At 42.5% G+C, this 19849-nt stretch overlaps 1 protein-coding gene across 11 annotated transcripts in view; it reads right to left on the reverse strand.

The window, feature by feature from the left end:
• MBNL2 (muscleblind like splicing regulator 2) overlaps positions 1–19849 on the reverse strand; it is a 113768-nt gene that overhangs the window by 62593 nt on the left and 31326 nt on the right. For 9 of the 11 annotated variants that reach the window (XM_064440665.1, XM_064440668.1, XM_064440674.1 and 6 more), the window contains one exon: positions 10943–11785. The exons of the other annotated variants lie outside the window; for them this stretch is intronic. In XM_064440665.1, coding sequence (XP_064296735.1) covers positions 10943–11116 — 174 coding nt within the window. In that variant the 5' untranslated portion in view covers positions 11117–11785. The remainder of the gene's footprint in view (positions 1–10942; positions 11786–19849) is intronic. 11 annotated transcript variants of the gene reach the window in all.

Below are 19849 nucleotides of genomic sequence, written 5' to 3' on the forward strand. Positions count from 1 at the left end.
TGCCTCCTGAGAAGGGCTTCACTCTGTTGCCATAGAGAAGTCAGCAGGACCATTTGGAGCACCCTGGGACATCCTGGACCTCTGCATGGTGCCAGCAGATGAGACACACTCCTCTGACGTGTCACTGGAAAACCATCAAGACCACTCTAGGGCATCTCAAACAGTATCAAATGCCTCTGTTTGGGCATCTGAATGAAGCCCAAAGACTCAGTTGCTATCTACAGCAACTAAAAACATATTAATTTTAAAGTGATGGCCTAATCTATAAAGTTGTTTTAGGAAAAAAAAAAAGCGCATTATATGTCTCTTGACTTTCACATGCTACATCTAGTTTAAAAAGTTGACTTCTATAGAGTTTTCTACTTGGCGGGGGATGAGGGCTAGAGGACTGTTTGACAACAGCCAGTGGGGCTTGGTCTAGTGTCTGACATGCTGGATTTTATTTTTTGGCTCACTGAACCAACAGAGAGGTCCCAGCGGCTCAGTTAGCTTCTGAATCACAGATGAGCTGTTCTTACAGCCACCGTGTATCTTCACAGGTGCCACAAGACTGGCACTCAGTAAGCTCCTCTCCTGACAACACGCAAGATGGTACACAAACCTGTTCAGTCAGAGGTATAGCTTCACTGCTGAGCGCTCAAGGCCCAAACTGGATTTCTAATGAAAGTAAATAAATTAGGTTTTTACAAAGATTAAAAGCTGTCTGGCCTATGGGACATGCAGGTGAGGTGGCAGCAGCATACCTCGTGGGTCGCTAGCCCAGGCCATCCATACAGCTGCCAGGACACACCACAGATCCCCTCTTGTTCAGGCCAAACAAACCCAGGAGGAAGCAAGGGCTGAGAACTCTCAATGCTTCATGAAAAAGGGTACATCTACACTGCCTTGACTGCACCAGGCCATCTTCCAGTCAGGAGCATGGCACCATACAGCACCCAACTGTGGAGCAGTGCGTGAGCCTGCAGGGATACAGCTGCCCACAGGGAGCAGGACAGCTCCGTTTGGCCCCTTGAGCCATGAAGTGCACACTAGGGTGTTGTATGAGACATATAGCAGCTGTGGTGCATTTCCACACTGTCTTCTACTGATTGTCTACTTCTTTCTTTTTACTCCTCAGTGATGTGTCTTTCCAAGTGTTGGAACTATCTCATTTCTGGGGCATTGTTCACAACACCTTGCCGTACGGCTCACGGTCAAAGCAGATGAGAAGATAGTTTCTTTTTGCCATTATTAATTTTGTTGCAGTCAAGTCCTTGCACGAATCTAATCCTGGGTGGCATGGCATGCCTACAGCCACTAGAAACACATCAACGTGGAAGAAAACAGATGCTTATGATTTCCCCTTGAATTTCAGTTGTGGGACAGGTACCTCACAGCAGGCTTCCAACAACATGTTCCAACATCTCTAAAACCACAACAGCTTTAATTTTATTGCAATGGTTTCTAATACAATCCACCTCCTCAAAAACAAAGTGCTAGTCTTCATATGAGGAGATATGAGTTGGGAGAGGGGTATGGCTGTCAAACAGACTTGCAAATAAACCCCCCCAATTCTTGTGTTTGTTTTTTTAGATTTAAAATATCTTTCCAGTGCTGGGGATGACCTGCACTAATAGGAACATGGGTCTTGGCTCTGCCAGGCTTTTACATCAGGAAGGTTCCTGCATCTGAACACAACCCTGCCTTTTGTATTGATGATGCACTCGAAGTATAACAGCTTGGGAAGAACAGCTGATGCCTGAGCTGAGAGAAAGGTACATATGCAGGGCCAAGGGCTAAAAAAAAGAGCCTGGAATAAAAGAGAAACCACCTGCCAGAAAAATAAAGGAGTAGGTGGGGAGACCTGGAGAAAGTAAGCCTGTGTGAACCGTGACCTGAGTTAATAGGGAGCGTGGGGGAGGAGTGGGCAGCAAGCAATTGCTCTTGTGTTCAAAATCCTAGTGATGGGATGAGTCAGAGACTCTGATTGAATTTTGCCTTCACTACACCCGCAGAATCATTATTATAAAGCTTAGGGGAGCATAGGTTGGTGAAGCAACAAAGATTACACAGTGAATCAGTGGGTATTTGAAGCACCCCCAAGTGCCCAAAAATCTGAAGAACTTCTGCTAAACACCGTGCCCTTTCACACAAGGTTTACTGCAGCTCTAACTAGTCTGTCTAGCTGCTCTTCTTTGCGTAATCAGACTTAGACTGATAACCAAGTGGCAGCTGCATCTGAGATGAAGGAGTATGGCAGACCACCTGGGAATGCTCTTCGTGAATCTCCACTGGGACTCATAGAAGCAGCAAGCTCCAGGAGTTAACTTAACCCAGCAAGACCACTGCCCAGGAACTACTAAATACTCTCTTAGCCCCTCAGGACAACACAATTCAGTGAACAAGATGATATATTTTATTACATCCTTCAGTTACTGTTCTTTAACTGTTTTTTCTTTCAACCATTTCTGCAACTTGTGCTCATCCTCCTCCCCAGGCCAAGGGCCAGACGACCTGCTCAGCAAGTTCTACCATAACAAAAATGACAGTGAAAACTGCCAGTAAACACCCACTCACTCACATCGGGAGGCTGTAACGGGCCAAAGGAGGCACAAGCTGTTGCAACAGTCTCCTGCTCATGAAAGGCATCTACTCTGATCACTGAGAGGCTTTGCCACTGAACCATGTGACTGGGAAGAGGGGCTTCCCATGCCTTCAGAGGGAAGGAGGGTCTGGGTAGCTGAGTGATCATGTGTCCAGCTGGGCTCTCTTTTGAGAATGTAACCTATATCAAGTTAAAATAAGGTACACAGGTTTAAAATCTGACAGGTCAGGTGGTGACAGGGGACACTAGTGACCGTCAGGACAGCTTCATGCCATCAGTGCTGCTGCTGAGAAAGACAAACAAGGAAACAAAAGAGGGCCTGAAGGAGACACCTGGCTTTTCTAACATCCTACATAATGAACTTCAACTGGTTCAACTTCTCTGCTTTCAAAGTTTCAGTCTGAGGGCAGAGACAGTAGCAGCAGGTTACAACCTGCTCCTCCGGGTTGACTTGATGGTTAGTGCCCCTCTGCTGCAGGGCCAGCCCTCGGCTCAGCCCTGGCAGCCCGCCGGGGGCTCCTGCCCCTGCACACTCCTATGGGCTAAACACCACGGGCTACGGCTCCGGACTTTGCTCTGAAACAGATGAGAAATGTACCCCTCAAAAGAAGAATAAATTCTAGCGAATGGCACAGCCCACTCTGCAGTGAGCAAATGTCCACAGCTTTTTCTTTTTATTTCAAAAAAGCTAAACACTATGTAACACAACAGTTATAGGCTTACTTCAGTGTCATTTGAGTCTCTCCTAACTATTTTAAGGTAAGTGCATGGATTTTTAAGGGTGTCCGCCCAGAAGTTCAGCTAATTGGTTCTTAACCCTACCTTTAGTTAAGCCAGAAGAGCTGGCATGGAGATAGCTATGTGGACAGGGGGGAGGCAAACAGGAAAAAGGAAGTGTTAAAGGAACTTGTGCGTGCTGGGAAGACTACAGGAGACAACTTGAAAATAAAAATAGAGGCTTTTGCAGAAAACAAACAAGAACAGGTGACTGACAATGCAGGGAATACTAAGAGTCCCTAAACTCAGATATAAGGGAGGGTCTTCAGAAAGAGATTCCCCTATCTTAAACACCACTGTATCTCTATTTATGCTGGAAGTTCCTGCCTGAATTCATAGTTTCATCTTACATTTAATGCAGCTCTTCACTTTCCTTTGGATCAACTCAAACAAGTTGTATGGCTGCATGATCATTTCAACAGAGATAAAGGGGAGCTCTCTGTGATAGGACACAAGACTGGGTGTAACCATCTCTTTTTAGCAGCAGCTCACAGTTGCGCACATTGGGTATAAGGTGAAATCAGTCTCGTGAAATGGATGGCATAGTGTAATGCAGCATCCGATGCCTTGCACTTTATTCTGAGCCAAAGAATTCCCATATCCCAAAAAAGCAGAGCCTTCAGGAATCATACCTGTCCTGGGAACAGTATTTTCACAGAGCAGATTTAAAACAATGAGTCTTCGCTCCTTTGAACTTACTGGGGAGAAACGTGCCCCTTCCTGAGAGAAGTCAGTGAAAAAAACCCACCCAGGTTCATCCTTAGGAAAATTCACAGGAGATTCTCTTCTGCTTTTCCAATACAAGAACTGGGGGTATCCATAAGATGAGGAGGTTTGAAACGAACAACAGAAGTTTATTATACACAGCGTGGAAACCAAGTTGTGGAAGTCCTCGCCATGGCATGCTGTGGGTGCTGAAGGTGTACACGGTTCAAAAAGCAGTGGGACAAATCCAGGGGAAAGATGCTCATTGAGAGCTATTAAGTACAACCACATTGTGCCTGGATGTCAATGTCCCTGAGCAACACACCACTAGGAACTGGGAGAGCACTCCAGGAAGCCACTGCTTGTTTGCATACCATCTCCTAAATATTCACTACTGGCCATTACTGGGTCACTGGGCTAAATGGGGCTTTGGTCTCACCCAGGGTGGCCTCTGCTCTTCTGAATACAGAGGGAGCCTACAGAGTTAATTCTCAGTCATCTAAAACTGGCCTTGATTGACACTTTCTCTTCATACCTACACTTTGCAGCAACTCAGACACACAAAAGCTTCTGCCAGGTGCTGTTCTTAGACTACCTGTAGTTTATTGGACTTTTTCCATTAAAAAAAAAAAAAATCAGAGGTGGGTGAAAAAGAAAGGATGCAACCGAATTTGTTGCTCTGCAGGAAAAGTGAGATCTGAATTCTGCATCCCCCACTGGGAAGGTTTCAGCCTGCAACTTCCACGTCCCCAGAGCCCACAACTACTGAAAAGGACAGCCTGCACCCCACCCCCCCACCCCATCCTCCTGAAATTGGGTCACTGTGCAGCAAAGCAGGCAAAAGTCATGGGCCCAGAAGGAATAAGCCACTCTGTCACCCAGGAGAAATGACTTTGCCCATTTCAGTCATTCCTTCCCACCAGCTGTAGACACAGCCCTTGAACTCACCTTGTCTTTGAACAGTGTCACACCACATAACTGGGTGACAGTCAGACATTCAGCCAGTAAGGACGCTGTAAACACCCATTTAAATGCTTTCTAGTAGAGACAAAACTAGCCAATCCCCTCTGTGTATGGTGCTCATCTACAGTGTGCCCAGACTGCCGCACCTGCCAAGTGAGAGCAGGCATCACCTACTTCAAAGCGTGAGATGATCCTGAACCCCCGAAATTTGTAAAACATTGAGAGACCCACAAAAGAATCACAGGAAGGCAAATGACTACCTATTACATCCCAACTCTGAGCTCACTCTCTTACGAACAGCCTGCCCACTTTACAAAGACTTTTTTTTTCCTTCTTCTAAATAAAACTGAGGCCATCTTAAGCAGATTCTTTTTAGTTCCAGATATTTCAACAAAGTGGATGTTCTTCAATTTTCTTTTTTTTTTTTTTTCCTCCCTGGAACCCTTTTAACTTGGTAAACAGGTCTCTGTATACAGCTTTCAATTACCTCATATTCTGTGGTGCCAAATGAGACCAGATAGGCATATTCTTAAAAGGCTTTCATGAAAATGCAAATGAACAGTTCACGCTAGTCTGCTGGCTCAATAAATAGAAGAGTTCGAAGTGTTTAGACACTAGTAAATAGATAAAAAAAAACCCAAAACACCAGAAAAAGCCATCTGTAGCCCTAAAGAAGCTTTCATTTTCTTATTACCACCATAAAACTTGCAATGACAGTATCTTCAAGATACCTCCTGTTATCTGTATTAGCTTAGACAACATATCCTTCTAGTAGCTGACCTGCAGAAAGGATATAAATCTGAGCTGAAAAATAACACCAAAATTTAAAACCCAGACTTGCCTGCAAACATGAGAGTCAACTCGAGCAAAATGCACATCATGATATTTTCTTATCTGCCAAGCTCTTCGCCTCTCCCCCTCCTAGGTGTCACCATTCATTTTAATGTTGGATTTTTTTAATTCCACCTCAAATACAGCAGTGTGTCGTGTGTTCTTGTCCCCAGACATGACATTATATATTAGTATTCCTTTGAAAGGATTTTGTTCTTTACTACTAGACAGGACAAGAAAACCCTGAAAAGAGGTTTGCTTATAGTGTCCAACTTGGAGGGATCTAAATGTGATATATTAAGTGCTACATATCCAGGTTCTTCACTCTTAAATTACGCTACTTGAACCCAGCAAGAAGTATAAAAATATAAACACAGAGCAGTTCCTGAAATTCAAACTTCCCAGTTAGACAGGCCTCCTCACACACCCGTCCCACTGCGCAAACACTGCACAAACACTGCAGCATCCAAAGGGGAGCCTGTAAGAGCTCCAAAAAGGCTTCCCGAGGGTTTAAGGAAGCAGATGAGGCTCTGGCTCTGGCAGTGCTTCCTCAGCATCCTCCACCAACAGGGCTCTGGGCCTCACCATGACAGTACCCCTTCATTCATCTCAGGCACGGTCAACCAGATTAGCTCAGAGACACTTTCATCCTCATGTTAAGCTCACCGAGGCCCCTTGCCCAGTACGGTTTTGGGTGTGCCCATGTGGCCACAACAGCTGGCCGAGCCACGGGGGGCAGAAGGATCCCCATCGCTGAAGGCAATGGTATGTCTGGTTAATAGTCACGCATCTGGCCGACTGCTGCATCCGTCATCCACTGGGTGCACAGAAATGATACACCCACACCCGAAAAATGCCCTGTTCAGAACAGACCAGGCTCTGTCCTTCACCAAAGAGTGAGAAACAAATGCTGAGCCACATCTCAGAAGCCCATGAGGCAGAACCTGGCTTGAAATCAGCAAGTTTCTGGCCTGAATCTGAACCAGGCTCATTAGTCTTTAGCTATTTCTGTCTAGCCTGGAGCATCTCACAGATGAAGGATATTCAGAGCCCAGACGATCTTCAGCAGTGACCATTTTGGATCCTCAAAACAGTAATCAGTCCAACGGGTTGCTGTTGCAATTTTTGCTGGGTTTAAAGTCAAATATTGCAAGGGCAGGTATTCAGAGCCAAAAATGCCTTTTAAGTCAAAAGTAAACAGGGTCTGTTAAATTCTGTTGACTTTTTACTTGGAACCAACAGACTTACAAATATACTTCTTAAATACAGGAAAACTTGGATTCTGATGCAATCATGTTACTCCAGAACCCTGGCCTAAGGCCACAGCACTATCACTGGCAGAAGTGACCCAGTGTGCTTTGCTGGTGCCACACAGCCCCTCTCCCTCCTGCCAGCGGCAACTATAACAACTTAGTTTTAACCACAATCAATTTTCCAACCTGGTGCAGCACACAATAACAAAAATAGTGGTGGGAGCACAAAGGAGGACTTGGCACTGTGTGAAGCCAAGAGCTCCTGGCTGGGATTATTTCCTTCAGTCCCAATATCAGCCACTGCTAGTCTAGAACCACCCTGAGGCTAGGGGCAAGTCAGCATGAAGATGCTTCTGGTCACACAATCACAAGATGGTTGAAGCTGGAAGGGTCCTCTGAACGTCATCTGGTCCAATCCCCTGCTCAAGCAGGGTCACCTAGAGCAAGTTGCCAAGGGCCACGTCCAGATGGCTTTTTAATAACTGCAAGGATGGAGAATCCACAACCTCCCCGGGCAACCTGTGCCAGTGCTTGGTCACCCTCACAGTGCCAAAGCGTTTCCTGGTGTTCAGAGGGAATCTCCTGCGTTCCAGTTTGTGTCCATTGCCTCTCATCTTGTTACTGGGCACCACTGTGAAGAACCTGGCTCCCCCCTCTCTGCACCCTCCCTTCAGGTATTTATATTTGTTGAGGAGATCCCCCTGAGCCTCCTCTTCTCCAGGCTGAGCAGTCCCAGCTCTCTCAGCCTCTCCTCACAGGAAAGATGCCCCAGGCCCCTCCATCACCTTTGTGGCCCTTTGCTGGACTGTCTCCCATAGCCCCATACTGGTGATTTGGCAGTCTGATCCAGCTGGCAGATACTGATACTATGCTCCCTCGTCTACCCTGGAAATCTGGAAAGAAGGCAGCATGCAGGAGAGCGCATGTCCCTTCCCAAAACAGGGTGTCTTTTGATTGATAAGCGTGTAAAGGAGAGCCTGTCTCAGAGTACTGTACCTTGTGTTTGTCTGACTTCTTAGGGAGCAACTGTAACTATCAGGCACCACCTAAATGTAACATATACCTCAATATGAGACAAAAAAAAATCTGTCTTCTCTGGGTAGGAAGATGTTTATGCAAAGAGACTCAATGTACTCACTACAGTTTATTTTTACAGCAGGTACACCAAACCAAGACAGTTAAAATGCTAAGTCTCCAAAGCTTTAAGTATTATGTAAATAAACTCTAAATAATTGCCTGCATTAAAGTGTGGTTCAGTGTTCAGCAAGGAAAACAGGTCTTGGGTTTTTTTAATTAAAGTCTGATTTTATCTATAATTCTAGACTGTTCTGTTTGTTTATTTACATGAAAAGTTATCCTGCTTGTTGAGAGCCAAAGCCTTATTCTGAAACTGTATGATTAACACCAGTATTTCCAAAAGCTATGCATCAAATAGATTTATGTGACTAATGACATAAGTCCCTCCACCAGCAGTATAAGCAAACTGAGCTAACCAGGCACATTCTTGCCATACATATGGCCATTTACAAGCACTCTTCTGAATAACGGAGATAATGGCTGTGAGGATACCAGTTGATACAGGCAAGAGCCATGCATTTGCAATGATCCCTAGCAGCTTCTATGCACTGTGGGGTCAGGGAGCACACCGAAATGCACCGCTCTAACTCATGCTCAGCAGCGAGGGGCTGCAACTGAAGACACTGTCACCTCGTTACTGCATCTCCCTCTGCCTGCAGCAGGGTTGGTGGGAAGAAACCTGTACCTCCACCTCTGCTGCTTCAGGCCACGGTCTGGCTTCTTGGTATAATCCCATCTTTACCAGCAATCTAACCCAACAGACTCAACTAGAAAATGTAAGACGGGAGGCCCAGGTGCATGCTCCTTCCATCCAGCTGTGAAGAGGGTGGTGATGGGCAGCAGGACGGAGCAGCCCTGCTTCAGCCACCAGAGCTGGGCTGGAGCAAGCTGGCCCCTCAGAGCAGATGCCTTCCCAAACTAGGACAAAACACGTCTGCTTGCTTTGACTGCATTTTTTACATCGTTTTGGACTTCTCTCCACTGAGCAATGATGCTGGTTGTCAGTAAGTTATCCGCAGCGATCCCTCAGGATTTCTCTTCATGGTATTATTAGCTTAGGCTGTGACTCCAGTTTCGATCTGCAAGCAATAACCATCCCTGCACAGAAGTCTGCAGCTCACACAGCTGGCACCTCCACTGCAAGCACCCTACACCGCCAGGGAGAGTGATGCTGTCCTCAGGCAGCAAGGACAGGCACGTCGCCACTTCAGCCAGGATGATGCAGCAGCAGCAGCAGCAGCACCTCCTGCACTGCAAACCCACTTGCCCTGCCAGCCCAGGGGTGACCGGGCCCCACTGCCCATCTCCAGCCTCCCAGCCACAGCCTGCAATATTTACAATAGCTAAAAATTGTATTTTAAAAAACTTCTACTGACTTGCTTATTTTTCATGAAAGTGGATTGTTGCCCATTTGCTGCAGACACTAACCTGCCTGTTTAAAAAAAATTATCCCATTGGCAGGCAACCAATATATAAGAACATCTACAAAGAAGCTGTTACAGTTTATTGTGTGGTAATCCATGGATTAAGGTCATTAATAGCACACGATGACATACTGCCATGATTCCAAAGGTGCTGTTCTGGCTTGCAGGATATATAGAACATAACACCCTCATAAATCTTTCTCCTGAATTATTTTCTTCTAACTCTTCAAAAGAAGAGAAGAAATGAGAAAACCCAGAAGAAAGACGACCAGCACAATATCTTGCATGGCACAAAAAAATAGAAGTTATAATGAAAATAAACATTTTCAAATAACACTGAATTTTCTTCTCATTCACACTGATGTTTTCACAGTAAGAGAGTTCTTGGTGAGTAACCAAAATTTTGATCTACAGACCTAAATTTAAAAAGCAAGCCAGGACATCATCCCATGCCCAAAAGACAAAGCCACAACTAAAACTTTAAAAATAAAATCTGAAATGCTCAATTTTGCCCTTTAGTTATTTATATGAAATAAGCTTTTTCCTTCTTCTGACATGAGAACACAGATGTATCATCACAGAAAACACTGTGTACTCCCCAAATCCCACAGGGTCATTAAGCTTCTTTTATGCAGTACACAAAGTATTTTCACAGAACTTTTAAAATAGTTCTCTGAAGTGTGCCTTATGTCATTACGAAGTCAGAAGTTGTTGCTAGCCTAACATCATAATTGCTAAATATCCTCCAAAGGAGAGAATCTCTTCATTCTGTTCTAAACTTATGCTTCTATCTGTGTTACCCATACATGTAATGATCAATGTAATTAATTTATCTGAGAGTCCCCATTACCAAGGTTGAACAATCCATTGTGTTAAAATCGAAGTAATGGATAGACTTTTCTTACTTCTGCTGATTTAAATAAAACAATCTGCACTCTTTCTATATAATTTGTTTTGTTAGGACTCTGGTAATGGCCTAGCACTGTGCCACCATGTATTTTCATCTGCCATGAAAACAATGATAATTCATAAAATGTACTCGGGAGAATACAATTGTCCCACCAGCTGTATGCAATCCTGTATCCCACAATCATATACAACTTTTGTAAACAACATATTGACACTGCAGAAGAAAATCCTTAGAAAGAAATCTTTTCAAAGCTTCAATAAATAAAAGTTATGACAAATAACGTTTACGTTAATATACATCTTACCAAGAACAAATCACTTTCTGATTAACCTGGTTTAGCTGTAACTCATCATTTCACATTTTACTTTCTGTACAATGTAGTAGCATTTTCACTACACATGCAATTCTTTTTCCTTACCTTTAAGGAATCAAAGCAGGCGATAACTCTTCCATTCTCAACCTGGCAACTTTTAGGAGGGTGTGCAAATTTGCATTCTTCATCAGAGCGTGAACAAGTTCCCCTCTGAAATTGCCTGCACACTTCTAACGTTAGCCATTTTGTATCTCTTACAGGAGCAACATTCAAAGCCATGATGAAAAGCTGATTTCGAATTTGTAAATCACTGTCAAGTGAATTACACCAAAGATGTTTCAAAAACTAATGACAAAGGGAAGGGAGAGAAAAAGAACAACACAACAAAAGAGAACTAGAAAAAAAAATAATTTCAATTCCAATTGAAAAGAAAGTTTTTTAAAAAAAAAGTGGCAGACAATTAACGATGTCCAACACACACAAAGCAGAATAAACAGAGAAAGTTTATCAGCAAGCAGTCACTCATCAATCATTAAGTCCCAGTTGTAGACTTTTGGCTGGGAAAAACCATGCTCAGTTGCATTTCTGTCTGTAAAACACGTGGGCTTGTTGATTGTATCACGGATGCACCAGTGTTAAGCCAAGGTCCTTCAACGCAATGGCACTCCTTGATAGTAGTTCTCTGACAGTTGCTCGCTGGTATTGATTACACAAGAAAAGCAATGCAGTCATTTGATCATGTCCCAGGAATAATAATAATTCTTCTCCCTCTTTTTCTGTTTTCAGTTTCCCATCAACTAATTGGCAAATGGAGACAGCTGAGGTATCTTCCACCAGGTGTAAGGTGAAGGCAATGTCTGGCTGGCAAAGATGGGATTTCGAGAACACAGGCGTAGCAGTCCTCGCTCATAAAAGTGACTTGACAAAGGCACTTTTTAAGTCACTGACCTGACAAAACAAATACAGTATCAGTTCGTGTGCAACCCATTCCGATCAGTATTATGAAACCTATCATCCCTTTTTATCAGCTATTATAAACATACTGCCAATGCTCGCTTTTATTTCTTTTTTCCAAAGAAAATCAGCTTCCTTCATGAAGTTACGCATGACAAGGGAATAACCAGTTGAAACACTTATTGCAGTAATATTCTAGGCAGCGATCCAGAAGTTGGGAATGATTTAAATAGATGAATGTGGCAGACACAATAATTAGGCGTGCTGGTTGTGAAACAATTCAATCTAATGTGCTTAGTCTCCAAAACAATATACAAGAACCCGTTTCCATTAATTTATCATTTGGCCCTTTAGAACGTGTTACTACATTATAAGCTGTTACTTGTTATTTGTTCTTCCTTAGAAATGAGGACGGTAGTATTCTGTTCAGGTTTTTTTTTCTCCCTCTGTTTCTCAAGGGGAAAAAAAAAAAATTGTCATTCCAAAATTACAGGGGGGAAAAAAAATCTTCAATATACAGCAAATAGTTTCCCAGTTAAGCTAAAGGCTGTTTTCATAAAGGCTTCATGAAAGAGCTCACCATTAAGTCATCATCCTCTAATGAGTTCTTTCTAACATGAAGCAGTCTTTATCTAAATTTTCCTTTGATTAAATTAGCTTTCATGTACCTTTACAAATACATGGTTTGGCATCAAAATCTAAGACTTAAATACATAACAAACTATTTGGGGACTATAAAATACCTAGGATATTTTACAGATAGATCTGAAAAATCAAAGGGTTAGACATTACATTTAAAAATAAATTACTTTATACACAGATGGTGAGACTACCGACATGTTGTTTCCTTCTATTCAGCTTCAAAGGAACACAACTTTCCCTTTGCAGGTACCAGCCAAAAACAGTTGATGGATTATTTTTGTGCAAGAATAAAGAAAGAGTGAAGGACTGGAATAAGTGAGGTTTTAAAATGCATCAGTAAAAATAGCTCCAAAAACACTGTCAGCTTTCCCATGCCAGAATAATTACCATTCTGAGCTTGGAGTCATCTGATTTAATTGAAGTCAGTATTGTTAGTAATGCGAGTAAGAATTACTCACACACAGTTTCAGGAACAGATCCTAGTTCTGACTTCCAGGTCTTCACATAAAAAGGCTTTTCTATTACTTAGTAATGCTACCAGAAAGGGTTTTACTATGTGACTGATACCTATACCAAAATTTGCTACTGCTAGCATGAATAAAGGTGATCCAATGCTAATTGCTCAAAAATTCAGTTTCAAGTCAACATGCAATAAGATGGGTCTGGATGATACTTCGGTAGCTTTACCTGGTCATCAAGAATAATGAGTTGCAATAGAATTAGTACCTTTTAAAATAATTCTACACAATTGTAGTGTAGTACCATACACTAATTAAATATTCCTGCAATTAAATATTCCATTGATGTTGTCCCACAGCATCAATGAAGAGTGAGGTTAAGCTGAAAATGTACAAAGAGGTGAGAAAATACTCATGACTGATGAAAAGGAAGAGAGGGGGAAAGACAAGGAGAGTCTCTCCACAAGAGCTTGTTGAGCTGATAGCTTGCTGGGCTGGTGATTTAGCTGGCTAAATGTAAAAGAGGAAATATTCTCCCTAGAGCCACCCATTCCAATTCAGAAATGTCAGTAATGCTTTTCAGAAATAGATGTAAGAAACAGATGGAAATTTTGGGAAAAGGGTAGATGTTATACCGCACACTGATGGAAGTCACAAGTAGTAATACTCTGCTGGGCTGCAGACTACTAAAATTGACAAAGTAGTTTCTCAAGTAGTAGGTGTTAAGGCTGAAGAAAACCAGACATTGCACATGGCAGCAAAGCAAACAGCACACGTTATATAAATGAGAGTAGCCATGGTTTAAAAAAAAATAAAATGTGCACAACAGAATCACACACAGGGTTTGTGAGACTGCAGCAAGAATTAATACCAAAAAGTGTTTGGGGGGTACACGGTAGAAAAGGAGTGAAATACAGCATCATCCTATTCCCTAACTTACTACGTGAACATTTTCTAAAGAAAGGGAAGCATAAAAAGTTCATCTCGAAAATCCACGTCTTGTCAAAAATAACAACACTATCTGATTTCTCAAGAGGCACTGAGTGCTTCAGCAGTTTCTACTGATGCAGGCTTAGGAGACAGATCCGAGCCCTTTCTGAAGGACGCCATGCCTTCAGCAGGAGGCAGGTGCAAATATGGTGGAGAAAGAAGAATTTGAAGTCCTTCATCCCTACCACTTACATGGCCTAAGTGTTCATGACCATATCCTAGGCAGGTGCCGTACCTCCTCTGCCCACCATCTGCACCAGGAGGGTGAAGGAAGAGATGCCACCTGGGAACCTGAACGAGAGAGGGAAGCAATACAAGGAAAAGGGAGAGGAGAGACAAACTGGGGAAAAAAAAAAGATATGGGAGGAATCAAGGAAAGTAGAGTTCAAGATACGAGGAACAAGCTCAAGACAAGGAAAAAATGGGAGTGGAAAGTAGGAAAGTGAAACAGCTGGTTGTGGAAGAGGAAGGAAGGGAGAGGCTTCATGGGAAATGAGGTGTGGAAGAAAGATGGAGGGAACGTGTGAACACTGTGGGAGAGAAGGGCAAGAAGGAATTTTAGAAGAACAGCAGAAGTGACTATGGTCACAGAGGAAAATCCGGTGGTTTGGGTAAACAGACGGAATCAGGGAAAAGAAACATGGGATTTACAGAAGAAAATACAATAATAATAATAATAATAATAATAATAATAATAATAATCCTCAGTAAAATGCCCCCTAGGGCACAGGCCATTACTAACATCACAGCCCACCCTGACCTTATGTGTTGCAGGGAGAACACCAGGGCCTCCAGCAAATGTGAACTCTGCTCTTCTTTCCACTATTTTAACTTCTATTTATGTATCAACATATAAGCCAAAGTTAACTATCCTGCCAAAACCAAGAGGATCTCACCAGCCTAGAGCCCTCAGCACCAACAGGGTGTCTTATCGAGGCAGAAGGTTTGCTTTTTCGTTTGATTGGGGGTTTTGTTTAGTTGTTTTGTTGTTACTGTCATTAATAATTCCAACTCAAACCTACACTCCCCACTGTAGCTAAACGAACAACCAAAACTTACACATTGACAACTGAAATGCAAAGTGTTCTTACTGAAGCCAAAGAAAGCGCTCAGCATAATAAGTATAAAAGAAGTGATTTTGTTTGGGGTTTGTTTTTTTTTTTTTTTTTTTTTACAACTATTGCTGTTTATGTTCGGTTTCTCACACACTTGGATCAATGGAATTGATCCAGAATACACATCTACAAATACAGTTTTTCGTATGCTAACTGAAATAAATTCACGGACATGTATTTATAAAAACTATTTCACTTTAGATCCCTCTTTTCAGATAAGCATCACTTCTCTTTTGCAGAAAGCTAACAAGGCATGGAGGAGTAGGATGCTTTTGCCAATCATTCTCCTGAGAAAGCGGGAAAAAGCCTGCGTTAGGCTCCAGCTCTTCTTTCTGTTCTAAACCACAAAATCATCTCTCCTTCTCTAAGAAAGCAAAAATAATTTAAAAATACTTTTAATTATTAAGCAAGGCAAAGCACACACGTACTAGGAGCCCCCAGAAATGGTTCTCATTCCAAGGATCACTAAGCAGCCAACTTCTTTAGAAATTGCAAGCAAGCACAAAGCCCTGCCCTATTACAAACCAGATCTCTCAGCTGGAAAATAGGAGCTCTTCCTATATACAAAATATGGGCTGCTCTGGTACAGCAGTTTTACTTATCAGACAGATTATGTGGCAATGGATTATATACTATCTGTTTAATGTTCACCCTTCAGCAGATAACATGTGGTAATGAGCAAAGACCTCATCTTCAAAAAGTCAACTCTGCAGGTGATGTCTTCCAGTAAAGGAGCAGAGTCCTCTACATGGTCCCAACACAGATCTCTAGCGGAACCACTAAGCCAACTCAGAAGGCATTAAAACAGTTTTTCACTTTACTCGTGGAGAATTAAGCACTCCCATTAAAATCTTCAGTAAGAGATGTCAAGACTAGGGCTCAATTTGTTGCTCCTCCTGTCAAAGTTTATCAACACGATCCATGTATTTCTTCTATATATACACCAGAAACTCAAGAATTAAAAAGTTGAAAAACCCTCAGCTGTACCTAAGAGACATTGCACAGTTTGAAGTATACAATCTCCTCTTTCCCAGCAAGCCAGAAGATATATGCTAAATATACTTAGCTATACAAGTTTGATCATTTACAATGGTCTGTTTTAAAAATACAGGATTAAAAAAAAAAAACAACAAACAAAAAAAACCACCCCCACCCCCACCCCCCCCAAAAAAAAAAAAAAAAACCAAACCACCCCAAAGATTCGCTCGGCTGGGAAAGCAGGGTGTTCCTCCTTCAGGTCACCAGCAGGGCAGAAACTTGCTGACAAAGCAGATTGCTGCCCAAATTCAGTTAAACACCTGAACTTAGCTGGGGTAAAACTCACCTTAAGGACCTACGTAGAGTCACCAAAATTGACCTGCTGGATACTCTAATGCCAAGAGAATGTCTTGAGAGTTTCATTTTCAAGCCCAGCATGCATATACTACAACTTTTCAGAGACAGACTATTAGCTTAGCCAAACATGGGAACGCTTGCAAGAGGACCAAAGTTACATCTCTAACCCCAGGAAAATGGCACTGCCCAATTTTAAGTCCTTGACCCAAAGCAGGTTGCTGCTATAACTTTTATACACTTACATGTAAACATGAATTTGTGTTGCTTACTTTCAGAAAATCACATCCATAGTCTTAAATTTACCTCAGTAATCTTTTAACAAAGAAACAAAGCAATGATCCTCCAGTAGACTCCAGGCACAAAGAACTGTAGGTTAAAATTTTAAGCTCTGGCTGGAAGTTGCAAGCAGCAGAAAACAGGCTCTCTACGCTTAGACTTGGTTAACTGTAAGCATCACTGGTTTCACGTGCCACAACACAAGTTCACAAATCAGCAACATCTTAAGCACCTTAACTCAGATTCTCATGACATTCCTATTTGTCCAGGAGATAAACTAATCTGTAAGAAATAATACCCTCAGTTTAGCCACTGCCTTCAGCCTGGACTTAATAGTTTCAAGTCAGTGATTTTACCTGGGACAGGCAATGGTGGACAAAACACAACCAGTCCCAGATGTCCCAGGATATCCCATGACATCCAAACACAAGAATTAACCAATGTGCCCCACTCTACAGATGCATCTTCAGACTACTGACAAGCATTGTGTTCCTTCAAAAAGCTGCCACTCCTTCAGCAGCTGACCACATTTGCTAAGGAAACTTGCTTTGCAGTTCCCTATGCTTATAGTCACAACCTACTGGAAGGATTCCCTGTATAAATTTAATAGAGGGATCCTTCTATAGCCAGACCAAGGTAAGCATCTCGAACATTCACAATGGAAATACAGGTATTTGAAGACTGACAACTACTGAACCCTCACCCTTAAGGCCAGGAAAAGGCATCCAAATCCTGCTAAGTCATACCCATTCTTTGAAGCTGCACAGTGAACCCCATTTTCAAAGCACTCGGGGCACAGCCACAACATTTAGGAGACACTGGCAGGTGCTTTAGTCCAAAAGATGGTGTGGCTTTGCTTCAGTTTTTTCAACGAAGCCTCGCTGTAACATTATTTTAAATGTAATTTTTCCCCCCCCATTGTTTGTGCTTTAAATACGATTCAAGGCCTCCAAACCAAAGAGAAGCTGCGCACCAAAAGGACTGCCATGACCCCACGAGCACACTCTAGCATCACTTGCAGTTCCAGCTACCTGCCATTCCCTTGACTCCTCCGCGCTGTTTTCTCTTGCCTACCCTCAGACTCCCTGCCAAGGAAAGCAAGGCTGCAGCTTAATCCTAGGCTAAAGCCAGATCCATTATGATCTGCCTTCCCAAGGGCAGGATAGAGCCAACACAGCAACATAAAGCATCCTGCGTCACACGTGCTGGCCAACTCAACTGAGGCGTGCACACCTGCTCATGGCCCACATCTGATGGAGTAAAACTCAGAGCAGGCATGACGGGGCATGACGGCATGGGCTGCAACCCTGCTCCCTCCCCTGCACCCCACCTGCAGTGGTCTGGCTCTTTGTTGCAGGCTCCTGTAATTAAGATGCTGTATCCCACAGGACATGCTCCCTGTCCCTGGAAAGCAAGGCTGACTCTCAGTCATCGCATGCTAATTTAAGCCTCACAGTGCAAAATCTTCTGCTAACCAACACAGAGAGGATCTTATGTCAAAAGGTGCTAATATGAATGAAAAAAAAAAAAAACCAAGTAATTTTACAGACAAATAATATGACAATTGGCATGCTTGTTAATCACATTTGAGTAAGTTACATTCTTAAAGGGAGAACGTGCTAGAGATTTTTGTGTAGTAGATAGGCTTTTCTCATGTCATCAGCCCACCAGATTAGGAAACAGGACCAGAAAGTCATGTGATAGCACAGAGGTGTCATTCATCAGTGGCTACTATGTCAGTTTTGTATTCTTCTCTTGAACCAATTTATAACATTCATATTTTTGTTATGTAGCCTAATATTGGTGTATCTAGTAAGACTGGACAATGTACAGTAGACTTTAGTGCCATCTTTGCATGGTTCAGTAAAATCACAGCATTAAAACCAGAATCAGGAATCTGGCTCTTTTCCAAACTGTTGTGAAGTCACAAAATAATATTCCCTATATTGAAGAAAGAAGAGAAAACAAGACAGACTTCCATGAAACATCACCTGCTCTTTGATGGCAAATACAAATGGAAAACTTTTTTGCCACCATAACATTTTCAAGAAAAAATCAGTTACAGCAGAAAGTGATGAATGCATTTTCTTCCACAAATTTCAGATGGAACTTGTGGACATTTCTTTAATCATTTCGAGGTTTTTTCCACTTTGTTAAGATGTTAGGCAACTTCCATTTTGCATCAAGCAAACCAGTATTGCTCAAATGAGGAAGAAGCCAGAACTGCCCTTTCAGAGAAGCAGCCTGCCAGTTTAACCAAGTGGCCAGGAGCCAAAAATACCAACATTCTAATCCCGGTTACTGTACTAATTTGACCTGAACCCCGCTGAAGTCAAAAGTGTCCTGACTTACAAAAGAACCATTATTTCTTTTATTTGCCTGACTTGGAGATAACTATTGCAACATCTCCCTTTGCCTGTTATACAACCAGAGATGAACACTTGTCAACTGTAAATAAGATGAACATGTTACCCGGAGTCAATTCTAACTATTTTAGTTAAACCAATAGAAGTCCAGGGACAGGTTAGAAAACACTGTTCTGTTTTATTTAAACTAAGCATGACCTCCAATTATCAGTTTTGCTAAATGAGCCATATTCTCCTTGCAAAGATCACCAATGTGCACTTTAGTATGTCCCACGCTATTTACAGTATGGCAATGAGCTTGTTATTAAAACCTGCCGGTTGACTTTGAAGCTGGCTTTACAATATAACAACACTAATATCCTTTGTCCCCAGGGAAGCAGGTGATGAGGAAGGTATACTGCCAACTGTGAAACAACAGGCACAGCCCAGGACCTTTCCAGCGATCCACTGCACTACCTTGCTAATAGACCATGAAATATTTCTGCCGGACTTTAAGTCTGTAGATGACCAGAGCCCACAAGAGTATTTTCTAACATCGAAGTGCTTCAAAGTCATGCTAATAGAACTAATGCTCATTATGCTTCAGTCAAAATGCAATTGCAGAAAAAGTTTTTCTTCTTCTAGCAAACTTTTTAATGATGATTTTCATCCCACTCCACTGAACCTTCTCTTTGTATGTCCCTTCTCTCACAGTCCGTAACTTAAACACTTCCTTGTTTCTAAGTCCAAAGAAACCTGATTTTGTCCTCTAGGTGTATGAATTTCATACACAAAATTCTGTTCCCACCTTGACTAGAGGACGAAAGCAATTTCAGTTTCTGTGCCTCTGTGAGCAGAGCTAATCATCCCCAACAGCAATGACATTATCACTTGGCC

The sequence above is a fragment of the Phalacrocorax carbo genome, chromosome 1 (assembly GCF_963921805.1).
Source record: "Phalacrocorax carbo chromosome 1, bPhaCar2.1, whole genome shotgun sequence".
In the NCBI taxonomy this organism is placed as follows: Eukaryota; Metazoa; Chordata; class Aves; order Suliformes; family Phalacrocoracidae; genus Phalacrocorax; species Phalacrocorax carbo.